The 24,625-nt window shown below is 34.4% G+C and overlaps 1 protein-coding gene across 1 annotated transcript in view; it reads left to right on the top strand.

The window, feature by feature from the left end:
* LOC129222037 (golgin subfamily A member 6-like protein 26) overlaps positions 1-24,625 on the top strand; it is a 79,770-nt gene that overhangs the window by 21,924 nt on the left and 33,221 nt on the right. Inside the window, exon 5 of the mRNA XM_054856453.1 lies at positions 79-181. Coding sequence (XP_054712428.1) covers positions 79-181 — 103 coding nt within the window. The remainder of the gene's footprint in view (positions 1-78; positions 182-24,625) is intronic.

Here is a 24,625-nt window from a genome sequence, read left to right as displayed (position 1 = left end):
GGACACTGGGCTTTAAGTTGAGTCTAGTTTGTTGGACTCCATTTAAAAATTGAAAAACTCTGAAATGTTCCTTTTCAGCTTCACCATGAAGAAGTAGCAAAAATGAAAGAAGAAGCAGAGACACTGAAATTTGCGTACGAACTCGAGACAACCCGGTGCTCAGAAAGAACCCGGAGAGAAGGTAAAGGTTTTTCTATTTTAGAGTTTCAGATTGTAGGTTTTATCAGTTTATTTGAATTGACGTTGAGAAGATTCTATATTCTTCTGAACGATGTAAAGGCAGTTACTACTGCAAAAATACCTTTTCCATCCGCAAAACTAAGAAAAATGCTCAAAAAATAGCACACAAAAAATAAATAAATCAAAACAATAAATAAATAAATAAAACTTGTTTCCGCACTTCAACTAATTGGGAACCGTCCGTTAAAAATAGTCCGTTAAAAATGTTTAAATTGATAATTATATGCGGAATTTTGTATTTGAAATAGGAAATGAAAACGGAGAGAGGTTCTAAGAAATCGTATAGTAAAACTTAAAAGAAAACAAAAACCCTATAGCAATAAAAGTAATATCTATGAACCACACCACAGATAGTCTTCTAGATTGAACATTGGAGTTGCATTTAGGCTATCAACGTGAAAAAGTTTTTGTACCATAATCCCTTGAATAGCTGCCGAAGTGTGAATAATCTCGCTTTCAGTTCAATGTTTTTTCAACGATGCCGTTTCTCGCGAGTTTATTGAAACAAGAGTTATTGAATTTCACTGCGAGAAACATTGATAAATGTACCAAACGAAGAACTATACGGTTATATTCACCAGCCGAGTTAAACTACAGTGAGACACCCGACCCGCCGATGAAAGATATCTTTAACCCATCAAAAGGCTTCAATCAGCAACGGTTCGGATGTCTTGTGGCGGTCAACTCGGCTGGAGAATATGGTTATTAGAAATTTCTTGGCTACGATTTTCTGCTTCCTCTTGAAAACTGGTTTCTATAAGGGGTGTTCTAATGAAAAGATACCAAACGATACTATGGGTCTAAAAGTAGACTTGATTCGAAGTGTGCACTATAGGCCTGAGCACCATGATCCCATTGATTAACTAACCGAAGGGTTTCTTGTTCCTAGAATCTCTGTGGCGGAGACGAGACTCAGTAGTTCAGTCATATTATACAAAAGAAGGACTAAATCGCAAAACACAATGTAATTTTGATTTTTTAATATGTTGTTTGCGTCAGTTAGGTAAGTGTAAATCTAAGTTTGCAGTTTTCAAAAAACCTGTGCTCGCTGCGTAATTTGCGAAATTTTCGGACTTTTTGTAGTTTTTCCTTTATGACTTCTAAACTATCCAACTTTTGATACTTAATTGGGATACCCATTTTAAAGCGCACATTAAATTTTGATTAATTTAAGCTCAAGTGGCGTTCTGTACGACCAATAGTTTAGGAGATATCGTGCTTCACAAATTGGCTATTTTTGACGAAAAATGAAAGCTTTGATCACATACCACGCCAAAAATGAATTCCCACTCTAATTGAAAAAAAAAAAAAAAAAAACTGGATTTACTGTTACAGTACATTTAATTGGTCTTCATTTAAGTCAAAAATGAAATCTTTAGATTCAATAGTTCTTTTACAATCGCAAAACAAACAAATAATTGGAAAATTCGATTTTTGAAGAAATGAGACAAAACACTTTTCAAGACAATATGGAAGATCCTATGCTAAAAACTATAATGCGTGTTTATATACACTTGTGGACAAAATTAAGAGATGGAAGGCATTTTCCCAAATATATCGAGAAATACTTTTTAAAAATGAATGAAATTTGGTATGAATATTACTTATAGTATGACAATAATATGTGCAAAGCAAAAAACAAAGTGCCATTCATTGGCAAGAGTTATTGCCAACATTCCAATGTAGACTGAACTTCATGATGAAAGATGGAAATGAAAGTGAGGCTTGTATGGTATGTGGTCGCCTCTAGTATGGTGTGTGATCACTTCTGACAGATAGACAGTATGAACAACGAGTATGCAAGCTGTTAATAAGAGAGTTAAGGAGTGCTTGTGGCAGAACCTCCCACTCTTCCACCAGAGTAGTTTTGAACTCTAGAATGGTTCTGGGTGAGGGTTGGCATATCGAAATGGTCCTCCCAAGAGCATCCCAAGCATGTTCATTGGGTTGAGGTCAGGATACTTGGCTGGCCAATCCATTCGATGAATATCTTCGCTTTCCAGACACTTCTCAATCAAGACAGCCCTATGTGGTCGAGCAATATCGTCCATAAAAACGAATTCGAGGCCAACAGCACCCTTGAGAAGAAGCACATAGGGTTGTAGGATATCCTGCATGTACCTCTGGGCATTCACGGAACCAGTGTCAAACACATAGAGAGGTGTGCGGGTATCTTGCATGATCCCTGGCCAAACCATCACTCCTCCACTAGCAAAATGGTCCCTTTCCATGATGTTACTGGGATGGCATCGGGTCCCAGGTTCCCTCCATATTATTATTCACCGAGGATCAGATTGTAGACTGAATCTGGATTCATCTGTGATAAGAGCATTAGCCCATTGGAGCTCTGTCCAGTGTTGGTGCTGTCTGCACCATTGTACAAGCTCTCTTTTGTGGGAGTGAGTGAGTGGGATGCAAATGGCGTGCTTCCTGGCATACAACCCTCTTTTCCGAGCCTCCTGGCAACTGTCTTTTTTGAAAGAAATGTTTGTGTGGCGGCAGCAGCGAGATCCCTAGACAGTTGTGTCGCTGTAGACCTCCTCTCGCGATTGGCTATAAGTAACAAATACTGGTCTTCATTGGGCGTTGTTGCTCTCTGATGACCTTGTCCTGGTCTTCTGGACATTGTTCTACTGTTTTTAAACTGACTTCACAAATTCGAAACAAGGCTGGGAGTTACACCCAATTCCCTAGCAAACTGAGCTTGGGACTATCCTGCCTCAAGTCTACCCACAATTTTCCCCCTCATACCTTCATCTAAACGATGATGTTCACTCATTTAACCTAAAAACCAACAAAAAACAACAAGATTATTCAAGAAACACAATACAATTCGCACTGTGTTGCTGAGTGGAATAAGCTGAGCAGCTGGCTGCAGACTTCCTCCAGATACCTCCTGCTGCCTTAGCAAATGCTCACAAGAATACGTAAACTCATCTCAGCGACACTAGCACCATAGTGCCGTTATATGGCTATCAGCTGTCCAGGTTTTATGTGTTATTTTCCGAGAAATGTGTGAACTTGTCTTCAATCTCTTAATTTTGTCCTCCAGTGTAAGTATGTGTGCTGGCAAAACACGGCGGTTATAGAAAACTTAAACAGTTCAATAATTGACAGCTGTATGCAAGTAACGCAAGCATTCCTTCCCCTACGTATCTATGCCTTTAACATTGATGAATTTTCGGTCGTATTTCATTTTTCAACTGGAAAGTTCCCTACCGAGTTTTATTTTGAATGGAAAATAATTTTAATATCAGAAGAATTTGTAATGAGATTTAATTATCCTAAGACAGATGAGCAGAGAAACAAAGAATAAAAGAAAATGAAAGTTCACTCATTCTTTTTGCAGAAGCAAATGAAACTGTCCAGGCTCCAGGTTCATCATAGCAAACGTAAAGCTTTAGCGTGAAAACCTAGAATGAAAAATGTATCCCTTGTACACCTTAAGTGCAATATTGTCGGATGTTTCTACTTATTGAAAAATCATTCAAGCAGAAAGTATGGAAAATAGGAATGCACCTAGAAACATAAACGAAAATGCTTCGACTTTTTCACTTAACTGGTCTCAATTTCTTCGCAAAAAATACTCGCCTTTATTTACAAGAGATGTGAAAAATGGCTGAATTCAAGGGATTTTTATGTACACTGGAAGAAACTTCACGGTTTTGCGAATCAATAAATTTTCGCCTAGTTTGTGAGCATACTTGTGTAATGAATCAACTGGTTCTAATGAAGCTATAGGAGAGCCTGAAAGAACCTAATCCATAGTTGTAACATATTAAACAACTGAGCTGTGTGCTTTTCGGTGAGTTTAATGAATTATGCTCATGTTAAAATTTATTGGAGAACTGGAATGTCTCAGGAACGTTTTTACTGTCTTCGGATACATCAGGGTGCTTATTCCAAGCTCGAAATTCACCTTGCGAGATTAGTTCTGATCGCCTCACTAGATGGCGCTATAGGGAAAAAAGCGGTCTCGAAAGGAAATTCTCGCAAGTAGCGATTCGGCCGTGGTAGCCTGATCGGTAAGGCATTGGACTCGGGGCCGGAGGGCCTCGGGTTCGATCCTTGCTGGTCGAAGACCCACCGTCGTCATTAAAGGGGACTGGGCGACGTTAAATATGCTCGTGGTCTTAATGTCCTCCAAGTGAAACGATACCTCTGGTAGCTATTAGCTCTTGGACTAGTTCTAAATTCTCATTAACTGCTCGATCCGGTGATGGTGCTGCCATCTATCGGTATATAAAATAATGGAGGCAAGGCACTTAGTATGCAGCCCTCGACATAAATGCAGTTGAAGTCAGTTGTGACTCTGAATCGAATCGAATCGAATCGAAGTAGCGATTCCAATCGCCAAAAGAAGGGGAAAAGTGACTTTTCGGGCGCTTATTTGCGGAGCGAAATCTCGACTGCCCTAAAGTAGGTGAGATTGTGCGATTTTTGTGATACAATTTGGGAGTTTGTCTTTCTGAAAGGTATTGGCTCGAGGAAAACGAATTTGGATGTTGCCAAACTTGGAGATGGTGCAGGGGGCAAGGGGGGGATTAAAACTGCACTGGGGGGGGGGGCAAGTGGTTTTCCGTTAAATTTTTGTGATACAAAAATGGGAGTTAGTTTTTCTGAAAGGTATTGGCAAGCAGAAAACAAATTACAATGCTACGAACCTTGAACATAGTGAAGGAGAGGGAGGGGGGTTAAAACTGCGCTGGGGGAGGGGGGGGGGGCAAGTGGTTTTCCGTTAAATTTTTGTGACACAAAAATGGGAGTTTTTTTGGAAGGTATTGGCAAGCAGAAAACAAATTAGAATGTTAGGAACCTTGAACATAGTGAAAGGGGGGGGGGGAGGGGAAAAGTGGTTGTCCGTGGAATTTTTGTGATAAAATTACGGCAGTAGTTGGTTTTTCTGATAGGTATTGGCACGAGGAAAACGAATTAGGATGTGGCCAACCCCAAAAATGGTGCAGGGGGCGGGGGGGGGTTATAACTGAAAACATAAAATAGGTATATATGCAACATTTTTCGCTTTACAATAAGTTTTCAAAGCTTAAAATGCTTAATTTAACTAATAACAACATTATAATGCACAAACATCCGAATTAAATTGCAGACACGTGTTAAGAGCTTCTTTTTCAATGTAAAATGTTAGTTTGTGAATGAAAATGCATTCGGCTACGGTTGATAACTTCCATTGATTCCACTTTCTTGTAACCAAACCCATCATTTAGGAATTAAGGTAAGGGTGGGGGGGGGGAATCGGGGGCACTCCAAATTTTCAAGATATAATGCATTTGAAATAATTAAGGGGCTAGGAATTTCCTACTCCCTCTTATTTTTTTGACCGTTCGACGGCCTGCACAAATGCGTCTAGGGCAAATTTTATGTAAAAAGCGTTTATAAATTTTATTTTTCTTTTGTACATTATCCCACTTAAAATTTAGTTTTTCACAAAAGTACTAGTTGTTTCTGAAAATTGTATGAATTTCAAATTTACACAGAATATACAATCCCTTTTTTTTTTGCGTTTTAGCGGGGGGGGGGGGTGACATCACAAATTACCGCCCCGGGTGTCACCCATGCTAGGTACGCCACTGACGTAGGTAATTTATTTTTCCTTTTTTTTTCTTTTTGTCTTCTTTTGCTATAAAATCCTCCTCCCCCCCTTTTTCCTAAATTCTTTATTTATTACCTACTGTCAATATTCAATTTCAATTGAATTCAATTTGTAAGAAAATTTATTTTCGTTTATTGAAATTTGATATTGATTAACTAATTACAAAACAGTAGAAAGGCTGGTAATTTCTGGGGAGTTGTTTCTAAAATTTGATTTTCCATTTCGCCAACATCAATATTAGCAATATTATATAAATACTGTATTCGATTATACTGTAAGCATTTGTAAATTGGCTGCTATATAATATGATGCATTTCAAGGAAAAGAGAATGCTTCAAAATGCTCCTTTTTTCTTTTCTTCTTCAATTTAGGATCTTTCCTTTGGGTTGAACTTTAAAGTTCTTTATCAGCTGAAGAGAAATAATGATTGAAAAATTTATTCCTTTTACGAATATTTTTCAATATACATTTACAGAAGCAGAGTATTTATTTATTTTAAACTGCTCTTGTAACCAAGATTGCTGTTTTGACTTTTTAATCTTGAAAATAAAGATGGAATTGTGTAATCATAGGTACAAGTTGCTTGTTTTGAAAAAAAAAAAAAAATCTAGAAAAGTACTGTTTTGAGGATATCTTAAGATTGGGTCTTGGAAAACAATACCTAGAAAAAATGGAATTTGAAAACCGGAATATTGAAGAAGTAATACTTTTTATTTAGCATATGCTTATTTAATTATAATTTTAAAGGAGAAGAGAAAAAAAAATCTGGAACATGTCTTTGAAACTGAGATTGTTGTTATAATTGCAACTGGAGCGGGGGGAGAGTTGGTTTTCACATTACTAATCCTAATATGGAAGATTATATATTCTGTTATGTCTGCTCCCATCCCCAAAAGCTCAATTAGCACAACAAACCTTTTACATTTTGTAGGGGTGCCCCTCCCCCCGAATATCCGGAAGACTCCCCCTCCAAAAGCAAGAGCCCCCCAAATAAAAAAATACCCCTCAAGCCCCTTTAAAAATTTCAATGGCGCAGTCAGCGCCATTCCCTAACCCCCCCCCCCTACATTTTAGTGTTTTTTTTTATTCAATTTGAATTAGCAGATTTTTTCATCAAGACTTTTGGATGCCTCTAAACCTTTCGCACTCTGCACTTCATTAGACACGGCAACAACATAATATTCAATCCACGATTACGAACTATTTATATTTTTTCATCTGCATTTATGACGGTTAAGATTTTTTTTTAGTCTCATTATTTTTTTTAAAGTTATTATTATTATTTCGATTATAGTTTCTTGGGAAAAATATATTTCATATAAGACATTCTTACTAATATAGATGGTGTTATATAGTAAATCAACAAAATTTACGGATAATTTTTATCAAATTTATGTATTGGCTGTTTTAACCTCTTCGATTTTTGTTTTAGACACTGTAATATTGAAATATGCAAAAAATACGACTTACTTTTTGCCATTCGACTAAGCTTTTTGCACCGGAGCCCTCTGCCATTTTTCCTTTGTGTACTATTTTTTAAAATTCTCGGAGAATTATTTTTTAAGAACATCTGGATTTGCTTCAAGAAAATCTAAAATTATTTCGGTGTGATTCTTTGTAACGTAAAACGTATTCTTTGAAGAATAGCCATTAGCGTGCCAGTCGTCAAAGTTCGCGCTTTTCCGTACAAGAATTAAACAAAACAAAACTAGCTGCACTGAAAGGACATTGGTTGGAAGAAGTCACGTGTACCTCCTGGCCGACCAAACTAATCGAAAAAATCGGCGCCTCTTCGAGAGACAGCTGCGAGCTGTTCAGAATTCAACGTTGCGATTTTTTTTTTGACAACATCGATCACGTGACGGGAAATCTCGAAGTCGGAACGTAAGTAGTTTGGAATGACCACCCAGAACGATTGCGCGCTAACGCTATAGGATTATGTTTGACTTCTCAACATCATTGTGCTCCTGGGGTAACGCTTTTCCAAATCATGTAATAAACGACACCTCAATGACGAGTTGCTCCCTAGGTTTGGACTTGAGGGCATTGAAGATAAAACCAACTAGAGAAACTGATTGAAACATTATCCGAACCACCATCGAAAAAAGTACATCTCAACAGATCGTAAACAATGATGAAGAGGATGTGGATCTACCTTTTTTTTTTTTTTTGCAGTATTTGTCTCAAACGTTCAAAATCTTTCCGGGCAGAAAAGTGCCCAAAGTCCAGTCAATTTGTATTCAGTTATATATATATATATATATATATATATATATATATATATATATATATTCAACCGAGGAAAAATGGAATAACTCTTGGATACGTACTTTTTCTTCACGCAGTTAGTGGATGTGATACCACATCTTCCCATGTCTGACTAAGAAAAGCAAAACTGCGCGGTGTTTTTGAAACGAACTGGTATAAGGTTGACCAGACCACCATAGTTTTCCTTCCTGAAGTGACTCCCGAAGCTTTAGCCGAAACTGTAGAGATGGAGCTGGTTGCTCTGTATGGAAATGAGGAATCCCCCGATATTTTGCGACAGTATTCAGTTCCACCTGTTCTTCAAAGCAGCATGTAATGCAACTGTGAACCGTCTTTGTTAGTCTTCAACCAAAAGAGTAGCTTTATTCCATTCGTATCACTGGTACCGACAAGTGCACAAATGATTGGCAGAGGAGAAGGATGCCTCAGAGTGGAGTTGGTCGAAGACCCAACGTAAATTTTGATATTGGTTCCGTCACCAATCACTACATAAAACGATCCAGCCTCAACCTGTTTTTTTTTTTTTTTCTCATTTTAGTGCAAGAAGGGGTATATGGGAGTATGCTGTTGTTTCAGAACTGATCTTACCAGGAAACATCACGAGTTCAGTAATCATGAAAAAAGTTAAAAATGGTCGCATTCGAAAGAGTATCTTTAGAAAAAAATTTGACCCAAATATTGTGTGCCCTCGTCCTTTTGTTTTTGAGATATGGGGGGTCAAAGTCTGTCGAAATCTTACGAAAATTCGCCAAATTTAAAGACTTGGCAAGAAATGGAAAATACCACGTGATTTCATCGCCTGCGTCTAGCAAGACTCTCATTTCCATTTCTGGTCATCTGCAAAGCGCGTAAACGATGTTTCGAATTAACTCTTTACTTGTGTGGGTAAAATTAAAAATTGTCCATGAAGCCTGTGAAATGGAAACTAGTGAGCTTTATCCAGAGGAGCTACAACTTTATAACGAAATTGAACGTAGGATTTAACTTTGTAATCGTGATAATAATGCATTTCAGAATTTAAGTGCATTTCAAGTGTGTTTTACTTAACTAATTTAAGTTTGTACTCTTGTAATGAAATGTGTTGTTAGTAATTAATAATTATGTACGAGAATTAATATGAATAAATAAAAAAAAAACATGCTTATTAAAGCTTATATATTGAAAATAAAATGAATAGTTTTTGATGTTGAAAGAACATGATCATGGATTGTAGTATCCCAGCTCTTATTTATTTTTTCAAAAGTTATTATCATTCATGAAGTTTTATTGTCTGACCACTGCTAGCGAAAATGTTTAATTTAAAATCGAAAAAAATAATAATTAAAAAAAAGAAAACAACGGATAGTAAATGTCAAAAATTTGCACAGCAAAACTAACGATGTCGGAAATTACTTCATAACAGATTCTTATCAAAAATTTTATAGTCGACGTTCATTACAACAACCCCTGTAGTTCGAAAAAGTCTGTCACTGCAACTGAAAGTCGCTATAACGTAAATGCACATCATATTGCATGTTATTCAGTCATTTTTAAAAATACTGAAGTCACTTTTACCAATTATGTTTCACGTTAAAAGGGAATTAAAATACGAGCAAAATAAAAATCAATACAGTTTTTTTTTTATTTGACTTGTTAGAGGGTTTACACATAACTTGAAAACGATATACATAACGATAAACACACTGGAAATAACTGACAGAAATCGTTTTTTTTAATTTGAGAACATGGTTTGAAATATTTAAAAATGTTGTTTTCTTCGTATTTAGATACTGTTGAAGACTTCAGATTTACGACTTTTCAAAAAAAAAAAGACTTTAAAGTTGGTTTACCGTTTCTCTACGGTTATCATATTTTTTTCAAAACAGTTTCATCATCGAATAAACTCTTTCAGTGGAAATATTTCACCCGCAGAAGCATAAAAGTTTTAAACATCAGATTTTTTAACAGGCAGTCTTAAGAATAACAAAAAATTCCATTGTTTTTACAATAAAATAAAACAAATATTTCGGGCTGTGGCGTTTTCCCCTATACAGTTGCACGTTAATATCCGGAACAGTGACCAAATATGGAAGTGAAATGTCTTGTCAGATGCAGGTGTTGAATTCGCGCCGTACCTTCCATTTCTGGACAAAACTCGCTAAAATTGGAGACTTTACTAAAAATTTCGGCAATTTTTAAGACATCATATTTCGATAACGTGGTCACGAGGGCACGTAGTTTCAGTGCCATAAACATGTTTTCCAATGCTCTTTCGAATGCCACCAATTTGGATTTTTTTTGAATTTCCTTGATCGTGATGTTTCCTGGTTTGCTGCTCAGCATCGTGCAGTCTGCCATTTGAAAAGACTGCCCACAACATCTTTACCATTCTAATCGACAAAAATGAAGAAAAGAAAAATAATAAAATGAAAATAAAATCTACTTATCCTTCTTTTTTTTTTCAGTTCCAGAGTACGATCGTACTCATCAAAGGCACCATACAATCAAAACATTAAGTGTAGTTAATTTTTAAGATATATTTTAATGATAAAACTAACATGTAAATAGTTTCACTCTTTTAAAATCATTCTTTTTTTTTTTTCTTTTGCCCATATCTCTCTTATTCTAATGGAAAGTGTTTTGTACTGAAAATCGTTTGTTCAAAAATATTATCTATTCAAAATCAAACTCGATAGATAATTTTCCAGACGAAAAATGAAATACGGCCGAAAATTCATCAATGTGAAAGGTATAGATAACTAGGGGAAGGAATGTTTGCGTTACCCGCATAGTCAACTATTGGTCTATTTAATTTTTTTTGTAACTGCCTTGTGTTGCATTAGGTAAAAATACATTAGTTAATTGCATTAGGTAAAATTACATTAGGTTATTGCATTACGTAAAATTGCATTAGGTAGCCCTTGAAGGTAAGGGATTGCCACCGGCCGCAACACATTATCCAAGTATCGTTGGGCCGTCATAGTGCCCTGAATACGAACTAGAGGTGATATGGAATTGTACGCAATTGCGCCCCAAACCATTATTCCACTTTGTCGTGCAGTGGGACATTCCACAGTTACTGCCGGATTAGATCTGTCTCCACGCATCACCGCACTAGAGTCGATGCCTGTGAACTGAAAAATGACGTCATCATGCATCGGCCGATCGTCAGCCATACTAAGGTAAATGCACCAATAGTGGCCACTGCTTCAGTAGTAGCCACTTTAAGATTTATATTTTAAAAATAAGGATTCTAGGGGTCCCACTGGATTCAAACTTGCAGAAGGTTAGACCTCAGGCTATAGTGTAGTGGGCAGTTCAAGGAGGAGTAGATAGAGCATCATGGAAAATTGTTATCAACTATTTAGTACGGTCGTCTGGATTGTTGATGTTTTTTCTGCTGTCTTCAAACGCTTCTCCGTAACGAGGTATATAAACATTGTGTTGTATTATGAATAGAACAATGCACAAAAATAATATTTTTAGAGCTGTAACCATGTTATAAAATGTGAAAGATCACGTTTGGAACGTTTTCAACTCGAAATAGTTGTTTTTTTGGCTGACAGTTTACCTGGCCACTACTGGTACCAAAAAAGTTGGGAAATTCAAAAGTGGCCACCGAGTGGCCACTACTGAATCAGGAAGGTTTTTCATAAATCAACTCAATTTTCCTATTAATAGGTTATAATCTCTTTACATAAAAACCTGCCTCATTTCTGACATAATATTATTGTGTGATCTAGTAGTGGCCACCCAGTAGCCACTTCTAAACAGCAATGTGGTCACTACTAACTCATGTACATTATATAATAGCCAATGATGAATCAAATTTGAGGTTTGAAAAAAAATTGAACAAATTGACATTCTGGCAGTTTTAAAAAAAAATGGGACGGATTAAGGAAGAGAAGGGCTATAATATGCTCATTAAGTTTCAAATATGGTAATTGATAGTGTAGGCCCACAGTTTAAAAAAGGCACAAAAATATGCTTCACTGTGGCAAGTGCTAGTGCATTTACCCATAGATCTTAAAATAGAATAGATGTGCCTTCTCCCCACTTTTCTCCTCAGAGCGCGCGTCAACATCCCCCGTTGGACATCACGTGATCAAGGGACACCCCTCTCAAGAAACTGTTTCCCTTATCGAAGAGTATTACTTTGCGCCTCGATCATTTGCACAATTAAGGGAATTTAAAGCATTTAACCCATGGGTTAAATGCTTTAAGGGTTAAAACCCCCTTTAAGCATGGGTTAAATTAAAGCATTTTAACCAATATTAAAGAAAAAGGGAACACTCTGTCCCTCACGTAACACCTCATATTTTTCACTGAAAGTAATAATTAAAAAAGGTAAAAAAAAATTTTCCATTAAGATACCGCAAATGTATTTGTTGTACTTTTGCAAAAAATGTTCTTTGTTATCTTTTTAAGTTATTACTTTTTTAATGAAATGTGGGACGAAATGACAGCTTTTTCATGGAATGGTTCATTAGACATTTTCCCAATCATAACTTTTGAAGCAGACGCACAAGCTATTTAAACAGTTTTTCAAGTGCTTTAAATACTGAGTAGAAATAGACGTCTTCAAAAATCTTAAACAAAAATTGACCTTATAAATTTTCTTTTATTTCAATCAAATTTTTCAAATACGGATAAATAGTTTCATTGCGTGCTTTTTCCCACAACTTTTGAAGCCAGTGCAACAATTTAACATAAAACCCTATCTAAAACCATAAACCAATTAGAAATACAAATGTAAATAGTATCGAATATCAACTCAATTAAATAATATTCTAATATTCACATACGTTTCGCACAAACACTATATTAGCCAAACCAATAACTTTGGTTTGTTCCTAATTTTTAAGCAACTTCAGTGTTTTCTTTTTTTTTTTTTTAAGTATACTCAGAAAATAAATTCATTTGCAATTATAAACTACATGAATGGTCATTTGACTTCCGCCCCCTCCCCAATTTTTCTTTTCTTCTTTTTTTTTCGTCCACAGAATATGATAATTTTGACAATTTAAACTCGAGGGTGAAGAAAACTAGTGATTATTGTCCCTTAACAATATTAATTTTGTTACTTTTCTACTTATTGGTCTTTGTGAATTATTTTCATTGTTTGAATTGACTGCGCGATACATTCTAACGCTTAAATATTCAGTAACGATTAATTTTATAAACTTTTTAGCTAGAAAATCTGCTGCTTCTGTTTCCAACATATGCTTATTTAAACTTAGAAAAACGGAATTCGAAATTTTTCTCATAACTCTTGTGGTCTCATGAGTAACATTATATTTTTGTGTTTTACTCCCAAAACCTTTTCATTCTCGCTCAGTTGTTCTTCACAAATGTACATATTTCAATGGCTGCAATCTTGCAATAAGTTATCATACATGAATGTGTCCCAAAATTCTTAAATTTTATTAGGTCTATTTTTTGATTTGTTGTAGTTAAGACTGCGTTGCAGTCGTCGCAATTCACAACAGAGTGCAGTTGCCGGACAAAAAATCCAGCGTAGTCAGAAACATCATTAATTAACTGCGTCATGTTAATTGAGATGATTTCTGAATTTTCCAAATCGTCGTCAAAGGAATCGGAAGAAAAGGCTTTCTTTCAAAGCATTTTTGTTACGCTTCAAATTTAATCTTAGCATTTGAAGGTTGTCAAAATCAGGCAATTTGAAGAACTGGACTCTTTAATTTCCGTATGAATGAATAATCTTTTTTTCGCACTTCGAAATTTTCCGACGATTATTGTTGAAGCCCCCCTCATAACCTGATTGCACTGAAAAAAAGTTTCAAGGTGATCCTGAGTAAGCTTATAAGTCATTACGCAGTTTAGAACTGGAATTCGGGCACCTATATACTTTTCATATTTCCCAGCACACTTTTCATAGAAATTAGAAAAACCTAAAAATCCAGTTTTTCGCGGACATACTATAACTAATTTTCCATCGCTTGTTTTTAGTGATTTAATATAATCCTCGGCATCTACAGTAAATTGCTTAAAATATTCTTAATTTCAACTCTGCATGTTTTTTTTTTTTTTTTTTGCCTTTCGCAGAAAGAAAGATTTCTGTTACTCACTATGTCTTTATTTTTTAATAAAATTCATCGAACCATCTTTCGCTAGAAAATCTCAGATTCACACATATAGAGATTTCTCACATAAGTATAATGAAAATCTTCAGACAATCCTGGACTTTTAACGACGCTTCGCATTGTTGTATCACTGCTGCCCGAGAAGAGGGAGACATGATGTCCCTTGATCACGTGATTCTCGGCAGAATCATTATGACCCCACTTTCTCCGGGCGAAATACGCTGCGCTGTAGGAGAAAGACCTATCTATCCCTTTTAAAGATCTATGCATTTACCTCTTCTATGGACAGGCCCGGATTACTCAACAGGTCATCCCCTAGGCCCATGCGCCCTGGCCTAGGGGCGCATATCACGGGGGGGGGGATTATTCAATAGCTTGTTGGTTTAAAAAAAAAAACCAGGAATTTGGCGCGCTAGTATAAAAAGAGGAGATACATTCTACTAGAACCGAGAGAGAGATTGCAACCTGCTTGCTGAGCAGGTAAAAAAAAAAAAATGAAGGGGGAAGGGCATAATGCTTGATCGAAGTTATCCCTTTTCTAAGCAAAGCAGATAATTTTTAATTTCTTAGATTTCAGCAATCATTTCTTGAAAATACAGATTTTTTTTTAAAGGTAAAACACTTAGTAGAAGTAAGTTACACACAGTAGAATTAGAAAAAGGCATGATATATAAAATTCCCTGTTATAACACTTGTTTATGGAACAATTTTTCTCTTTGGTAGTCTAAATCATGTCAGTAAGTATGTGTTTTGCAATTTATAATCTATTGATTCATATTTATTTATGACTGCTAATAGCCAGGAACGCCCAAAATTCAAATTTTTGGGAAGGGGGAAATTATCAGTTTACCGGATAAAACTTCAAAGCTTACCGAATAAAAAATAAGATCATGGTACTACTAGTAGTTTTCTAAATTATCTGTGACTAGCAATAATTAGTAAATAAAATTATGTTTACACTAAATAGCATAAAGAATCAGAATTTTTTTTTAAAGTACTTAAAAAATAATTTACCAGACAATACCAGATATTTACCGCCAAAGCTTTATGATAGGTTAAAATGTTGTAAAATTTCCGAATTTGTGAAATATGTAACATTTACTGACTTTTTAAAAATTTTACCTTTGAAAATTCCCTGATTTCTGTATTTTATCGATGTACAAAACGTCCGTAATTAATTCTTCAGACCAATTTTATTTTCTAAAATCGTCATTAACTTAAGACATAGCTGAGAATTAATGATAATTTTTCTGAGTCTCTTGAATCAATACGGATGACTTAAAATTTTTGCATCGAATGCGATCCGCAAAATTACAAGTCTAAAAGTCCTCAACTACACAATAAGACATATAAGGAGGGTCAAAAATAATGCTAAATACATAATTATAAATGTCCAAAAGGTAAAATCACAAGGAAAAGAAAAATGAGCGAGTAATAAAGAAGGGGATGCAGTCGGATTTAGAAATGTGTGAAAAATTGAGATCAACACGTAATAGCGTAAAAAATGGCCAAGATGCGCAAATTTAAGCTAATGTGTAGAATTTGATAAATATGCATGTTCCTGAACTCAAAATCCATGACCAATTATCAATTTCCATGATTTTTAAGCACTTTTTGCCAAAAATTATGACTTTCCATGACCATTTTCGATCATGGCCGATATCCATGACTTTCTAGGTGCATGGACACTAGGGTGGAGTGAAAGTATAGGCAAAAACATTTTTTTTTTTCGAAATTCAACTTCTAATAGCTTTGAAAAGTTGTGGTTTGGTTCCACGAAGAAAGGGCTAAAACATTTTTGCTCTACCTTTCCATCTTGAGGGTCCGCTTTGATCTTGAAGTTTACAAAATTTACACTTTTTTCCTAAAATTCCACTTTTAATGCAAGTAATTTAATTTTTATTTTAGATGCTCAATTTTTGGTGGAGGGAAAGAATTGTGACTGGATATCATAAAGAATAGGGAAAAATTATTTTAATTTTACTTTTTAGTTTTGTGGGTCGCTTTGACCTTGCATTTCAAAAACTTGCTTTTGTTTTGTAGTGAATTAATCGCAACTTCGTTTTTTCTGTACTTAATGTAATAAGTTAAAAAATTGTTATTTGATACTATAAACTTAGAATTCATCTATTTATATCATAGATTTCATTTTAAATATCTGCTTTTACTTTTTTTTTTCTTGAAAAATCTTACTTTTTTAACTACGGTTTTTATAAGTCATTTCTCTTTTCCGTAAATCAACTGTAAATGTCATGAAAGAATTCCAATATCACTATATGAGGGACAACACTTTTATCTTGCCTATTTATTTACTTCAAGGGGCTTCTTGAAAGCCTTTACTTTTTGTCTCTGCGTAAAGGGGTACTTCGCCTCCCTCTCATTCTTAGCTTGAGGAATGAATTCGTCCAAAGCCATGTGGCACCTGTTTCGCATGTCATCTGAGAAAAAATAAGCAATCACATTGCTTAACTGAGATTATACCTTGCCTACATAGTCGAACATTTGTTTTTCTCGAATGAGTGTATGTGAGCAGTTGAGTGTCGATTTGTTAGTCGAGTTGTAAGGAAAATGGCTACTAGTAGCAAAATTAAAACGAGAACTGAATTAAAGTGTCCTGTGTTTGGAATACCCAAAGAGTTGAGTAAGCTAGTTTTGCCCACGTATGAAGACATGATGAAATACTATTTGCATGTTAGGAACCATTTAAAGACAGATGAAATAACGAAAGAACCCACGATAGCTGAAGTCTCAGAGGCAGTAGCTTTACAAATCGAAGAACTGTGGAGGAAATCTTTAATACCTATAGTTACTCACACTCGTGTTCTTCAACTCATTCGTTCATACAATACCAAGTACAAAGAATTATTGAAATCTATACGAAAACAGAAAAATGAACGTCATCTGGTCAAAATAAAAGCATTTGCTGAGGATGCAAAACAAAAATTGTTTGATATCTCGTCTTGTAAATGTAAATTTTCCTCTTGTAGTTGTGAAAAGACCCGCAAAGTTCCTGTGGAAGAACAGGCGTTTCTTCATGACCAGAGAACTGTTAGAAAAATGATCATGAGCACTGTTGACTTAACTGCAACAAAAAGACTTCGACGGAAGGCAGAGAGAAAATCAAAAGACAATGCTTGCCTTCCTAAAGTTGCAAAACAAACTGAAAGTGAAACACCTATGATTTTAGAATCAACTTCAAGTTAATCAGAAATGGACATAAATGACGAAATTTTCCAGGCTTCTGCTTCAAATTTTAGAGCAAAAGTGAAGAGACACAATGTTCCACGAAGCTACCACCCAACTCTCAACAAATGCGAGTTTCTTTACCAACATTGGCAAGAGAATGACCGATACGGTGTTTCAGATAGAGCTGCGGCATCAATAGCAAGTGCTGTGCTTCAAGATGTGGGTTTGATTACAGAACAAGATTCTTCACGCGTGATTGATCGCAGCAAAATCATTCGAGAGAAATAGAAAAAAATGAGAAAGGTACTGGTACAAGAGATGGAAACTTCGAGAAGTCTTCGTGCTTTGTATTTCGATAGCAGAAAGGATAAAACGTTACAACTTGCAAGCTTAGATGGCAAAAAATACCGTAAAACAGTAGTTGAAGAGCATATTACTTTGCTTCAAGAACCTGGATCTAAGTACCTTAGCCATGTGACTCCAGCCAGTGGCACAGCGATAAACATCACCAGAAGTATAACTGACGATATAACAAGCAATAACATTTTAGTTGATAATTGTGTAGCTGTTGGATGTGATGGAACCAACGTAAATACTGGAAGAAAGGGAGGTGTAATACGGCTTCTCGAAGTTCATTTCAAGAAACCGTTGCAATGGTTAGTATGCCAACTTCATTCTAACGAACTTCCCTTACGACATCTTTTGAAACACTTAGATGGTAAAACAGATGGTCCACGCGCATTCTGTGGAATCATTAGTAAAGCATTGGATGGATGTGAACAGTTGCCAGTTGTAACGTTTCAGTCGATTCAGGTTAATCTTCCGAATATAAACAGAAATGAGTTGAGCACTGATCAACAGTACTTATTTGATGTTTGTAAAGCTGTAGCTAGCGGTCAGTGCTCTGAAAATTTGTCTAAACGAGAACCTGGAACATTAGTACACTCACGGTGGTTAACGACGGCAATTAGAATTTTACGGCTGTACATGACAACTGACAGTCCGCCTCAGAACTTATACACATTAGCAGAATATGTTATGAAAGTGTATGCAATGTGGTTTACCATTAAGATTAACCACTCTTGCAAAGATGGTTCTAAAAACCTCTTTGAAACAATCAAAAAATCACGTTATTTCTCTTCTGAATTAAAAGCTGTAATCGATCCTGTGATTCAGCGCAATGGTTACTTTGGGAATCCCGAAAACATATTGATAGCGATGATCTCAGATGATCGGCACTGTGTCAGAAAACTTGGTTTGCGTCGAATTATGAATGCAAGATCTATGACACCGATTGGATTGCGAAAATTTTCAATTCCAGCGTTTAATTTTGATGCTGAAGACTACCATGAACTCATTGATTGGCAAAATTGGGAACACACGGAGCCGCCACTTACAAGTGGAATTCTAGATAAGGATTTGAAAGAAATGGTGCTTGATGGCGTACCTTCTGAATTGTTTGATTTCCATAGCCTCCCATGTCACACTCAAGCAGTGGAACGATGCGTTAAATTAGTCACAGAAGCATCGCCTACGGTTTGTGGTGTAAGCAAGAGAGAGGAATTAATTAGAGTAAGATTAGAATCCAGAAAACTTATGCCGCAATATAACACTAAGTTTGAATATTGTCAGTCATAAAACTGAGCTCCAAGCCAACTTTTCCGCCAAACTATACGTCATTGTTTGTAGTGTGCGGATTACAGTTTGAATTTGAAGGAACAACAATTTGAGAATTCATTTAGTAACTTCTTTAGTTTTGCTGTGTAATTTCTGTGACTGTAAAAAATTGGATTGATAATTTCATACTTTTATGTTTAAATTTTGTAATCTATCATATGTAAAAATCACATTTTGGTGCAAAGTCACATTTGTCAAGCAGAGAATCATTTACGTCAAAAATGCTTTTACTTGTTAGTTTTTTATAATTTTTAGTTTTATATAAATAATAATTGATGCATATTAAAGCTAATCTTTTTAAAGGAATAACTTTTAATACATTTTTCTCAGTGTGCTAAGTACTGTAATGTTACTTAATTTTAACTCGATATTGGGTGATTTTAAGGTATATGATATTTAGTATATTTTATTATTTATAAATATTTGAGTTTGGTATGTAATTTACACACACGGTCAACTTTGAAGTGCTTTTTCATCATATTGGAAAAATTTTGACTTTAATGGAATCATTAGAATTTGTATCAGTTTTCATGCAATAATGGTCAATTTCAAGTTCCGAGTTGACCCTCAAAATATTTTTTGTTGTAAAATGCTTTTGCATGACAAAATATCTATACAAGAGGAAACTTTCCAGCACTATTAGCTTTAATCAAATTTTGATTTTTTATGAAACTATTACAACTTTTGTCAGTTTAGATGAAATAATGATCAATTTCAAGACGCGAGCGGATCCTCAAGATATTATTTGTCATAAAACTGCATGACAAAATATCTATTCAAATGGCAACTTTTCCGCGCTATTGCTTAGCTTTTAAAAATTTTTGATTTTTGAGGAAATTTTTATAACTTTTGTCAGTTTTAATGCAATAATGGTCAATTTCAAAGCAAAAGCGGACCCTCAAGGTATTTTTTGTTTTAAAAATGCTTTTGCATGACTAAATATCTGCACAAAACACAACTTTTTCGCACTATTACTTAGCTTTTATCCAAATAATTTTTTCACTCCACCCTAATGGACACCTGCCTTTAGTAGTATTGAAAACTTATGCTACCAATTTCCTATATCCATTGATATACCTTGGTAAGTTGTACGAAACAAATTGTCCTACAATTACATTGAATTGTGTACTTACTATTTTCTTAAGAACTAGTGGTACCCGCACGGCTTTGCCCGTAGTAGAAAAATTAAAAGATCTTTTGGTTCGCCTATGTATTTACAAATAATGTATGGTGACTTTCTCGCCAATTGGCTTGACCATGTTTCGGTTTCACGTTATGATAACTTGGTAGTTTACTCGTCCATCTTATAATTTTGCGCGGGAAAATGTTCTTAAAATTGGAATAGAAAACGAACAAAATCGAATTTTCGAAAAACCGCTTCGAGGTGCACACCCCCATGCTACACTTTGTGCCAAACTCAACTAACTTTGTGCCAAATTTCATTAAAATCTGCCGAATGGTCTAGGCGCTATGCGCGTCACAGACATCCAGACAGACAGAGATCCAGATATACAGACAGACAGACTTTCAGCTTTTTTATTAGTAAAGATGATTTCGTAGTGATAATAACTATTCAGTTCATACTTACCAAAGCTCATATGTAGAATAGTTATATTACATTCATTTTCTTTTACTTTATTTTTTACATTAGCGTACAAAAAATAACAAATACAAATTTTCTACTAAAATTTTTTTATTTTATCCTAAGTACGTATGTACTTTGAAGAAAGAAATGTACAATAAAAATGTGATTAATATATTGGTATTTAATGTAACTAACATACTGAATCAATTTTATCCATCAGTTATGTGAATTTAAAGTGAGTAATGTGAATTCTAAGGAGAGGATGTCAGATGGCCACTACTGACTCATGCATGTGGCCACTACTGAAAATCTCAGATTTCGGAGTGGCCACTATTGGATCAAATTTGAAGTTTGAAAAAATGGATAAAAAATTGAAAAAATTGAAATTCTGGCATTTTTAGAAAACGGGACGATTTAGGAATAGTTGGGCTATAATACGTCCATCGAGCTAAAAAATTGGAATTAATATTGTAGACCCATAGTTTAAAAAAGACATAAAATATGCTTAACTGTGGCCACTACTAGTGCGTTACCTTGCTGTGTTACGGAAATCCTGTTACATGTTAAATTTTTCATATCACCTCTTCTTTTAATCTCCAAGTATTTGATATTTCAAACCAGAAAACCAAAGTTGGATTCAAAATCCGTAGTAAGCGATATTTTAACAAAATTACCAAAAAAAATATGTAAATTATTGAACATTTTAGAGTGATTTTCTTTGACTGAGTTTTTAACTTGGCGAGAATTTTTGATGTTATTCTTTACCTCAATTTTTACCCTAAGTTACATAGAAAGTACTTTGGCGAATCTATGTATTTTGTTTTTTTTTTCTTTTTAAGTTTTAACAAAACAATCAATAAAATGAGACTAAATTCTCCATTACAATGAAAAAATATCCACCAAACAATTGAATTAACCTTTTAAAATCCGCCAAATAAAAACTAATTCATTAAATAACAGAAAAAGTTGATTAAAATAATCCTGAAAACAAACAAACTGAAATTAAAAAATCCATCAATAATAATGCGCCAAAAAGACTTTTTTATTATATGTGCGTCACTTTACTTGGCAACTTGTTTATTTTTTACCTTGGCGAAACAAGAAAATATCGTCTATGTTTGCTCCTCCTTTTCGAGTTTTACATTTCTATGGAACTTTTAATATTAATTAATGATGCAACTTATATGGCGGTATGTTTTTGTTATAGTGCGTCATTTGAAACAGTATTGCTTTTCACGTCTTCACCTTCAACATAGAATAAAATATTTGGCTCTGTAAATGACCTTTCTTTTGATTAGGAAGGTATTATGAAGACTTAACTTTTCAAGAAAGTTAAAAAGATTGACTTCTGTAAAATAAAATGTTTGAATGTACAAGCAATTAAATCAAAAGCAAACATTTTTATTATTATTAAGAGGAAAACGGAAAATCTTCAAATTTCTAAATTACAAGTATATTTATACATATTTATACAGAAAATATGTATAGTAAAGGTATTGCAGGTATTAGTGTAGCAGAAGTAGTTTCAAAAGGTATGTTTTTCATCTTGGGGTCATTCCATGCGAAATGAGTAAATCAGCTGTGGCTGACATTTCACAGATTTCAATGAAAATTTTTATTTAGGTAAACCATGCATATCTATGAGGAAATGCAAAGTATGAAAGCTTAAAAACTGTTTGTTGCTTTGTTATTAAAGTTAGAAGTTGATGCTTACGCTAAGCCTAAATTTTCAGAGTTCATTGCTGCCAGTTTGTGACTCAATAACTCCATAAGTTATAAACGTACACTTAAAAAATAAATATTTCCGCATTTTATAAACAAATCTCTATTGAGAAAGAGCAAAGTAAAATTTACTCGGATCTTTTTTTGAATCGGAGATGTTAACAAAGATTGAAATTTTGCCAATTTACTTCAGATTTTAAATCACTCTTCTAGCTCTTTTAATGAAAATATAGCAGTAAAAATGATTCAGATTGAAAAACTATCTATAAGTAACTATCTGCTCTAATTTAGTAACTGTTTATGAATTTCTTGATGACGAAATTGTACTTAAAAAAATAGAAAATTTCCAAAAATTTCATTTTTTTTCTCTATTTCAGATGTTTTTTTGAAGATGAGGGAATGCTCTAAATTTACTAAATTTTTTTTACATAATATATTGAAGTGTCTTTTAGATGCTACTTAATTTTAATCATTGGATCAGCGTATTTTTGTTACTAGAGTAACTTGAACTAAGCTAAAATTTCATTAGTTACTTCCTTTTATTTTGTACTAGTAGTGCCCGCACGGCTTCGCCCGTAATAGAAAAATTAAAAGGTCATTTGGTTCGCCTGTATATTTACAAATGTATGGTGAATTTTCTCGCCAATTGGCTTGTACCCATGTTACGGTTCCACGTTATGATAATTTCGTAAATTATTCGTCCATTTTATAATATTTTTGTTCTTAAAATTGGAATAGAAAAAGAATCACATCGAATTTTAGAAAAATCGCTTCGAGGTGCACACCCCCATGTTACAAACTAACTTTGTGCCAAATTTCATGAAAATCGGCCGAACGGTCTAGGCGCTATGCGCGTCACAGACATCCTCCGGACAGAGAGACTTTCAGCTTTATTATTAGTAAAGAAGTTTAGCAAAACTAACCATTTCTTTCGTGTTTCATTTTCTCAAAAGCATGTTTATGAAGTACAGTCTAAAATGTACATTTTTTTAAATTGAAATAAATGTTAGTTTTACTTGCTTTTGCATCATTTAGTCGTTTATCTAATTCTTTGAATTCTCGTAATTTCACATAAGGGTCGATCCATACAGGTTCCATACAGTATAAACTACTCGTTCATTCAGTAAGTTACCGCCTTATAGCCAGAGCTAAGTCAGAAATACATGAAATACACCGCCAACTCAGTCAATTCCACTTGTTCATGTTCAAATATTTCTAAGTTATCAAATTAAAATAATTATTTTGAAAATTACAATACGTTTTTTCAGTATAATGTACTATATAGGGCACAATATACGCAATTTAAGAAGGTGCCATGACGTTTTCACACTTTTTATTTGTTTTAGTGTGTGAATTGACTAGCAAAATTGCTTAATTTCAAAGACCTGTATCTTTTTTACAAACCAAATAGAAAAAACAATATGTATAACATGTCTAGTACTTGAACGGAATATTCAATTGGCCAGGAAATTTTGTTTTTAATTCCATCCCCTTTTGGTTTATAAGGGTCTAAAAATGTCATTTTCGTCATTTTTCCGATTTTTGAGGGGCTGTAATCTATAAAGAGTGCACAAACACACCAACAGTTACATATTCTTTTTAACATGGTTCCAGTGATTAGTTTTTGTCGTATTTCATTTTGTGTTTCCGTTCCCTACGTGAGTTATCCCTTTTTGAAATGAGTAAAATTTTTCATTTGGCCTTGAACTTGAACCTGTTGCCATTATTTTAATTATTAACTTACAGCTACGTAACTCAGCAAGTAAGAATATCAACTTATGCACTTTAACATCAAAGCGTTAAATTAACTGTCATAAATGTAATTCAAACAGATTTCGGCCAAAATGCAAAGGTCTAAAAGTCCCATTTTTGACTACGAAAATCACTTTTGATGACCGCTAAAAAATCAAAGGTCTAGTTGAGAGAAAAAATAAAAGTGATTTTAAACATCCTTCATATGCAGCTTTTAGGAATATGAATTTCAAAAAAAAAAAATTAAAAATTGTCAAGCGCACCCATCCGTCGAACCTGTATGAATTTACCCATAAAACAAAAAAAAAAAAAAAAAAAGGCTATTTTTCTGAATTTTATTTTACGTTTGGAAATCAAAAACCAATTTCGAGTTTCTTCAAGCAAATAGTAGAAACACAGCTCTATATTCTTGTAAAATTTTAAAGTTGTCTGAATTTTCTCTCATTTGAATTTTTGTGGGTATGTGAAGGGGAAAATCATCATTTTGCAAAATGTCACTAA

This window comes from Uloborus diversus, chromosome 5, assembly GCF_026930045.1.
Source record: "Uloborus diversus isolate 005 chromosome 5, Udiv.v.3.1, whole genome shotgun sequence".
Lineage (NCBI taxonomy): Eukaryota > Metazoa > Arthropoda > Arachnida > Araneae > Uloboridae > Uloborus > Uloborus diversus.
The sequence above is the reverse complement of the archived record's forward strand: the minus strand, read 5'-3'. Positions and strand labels throughout refer to the sequence as shown.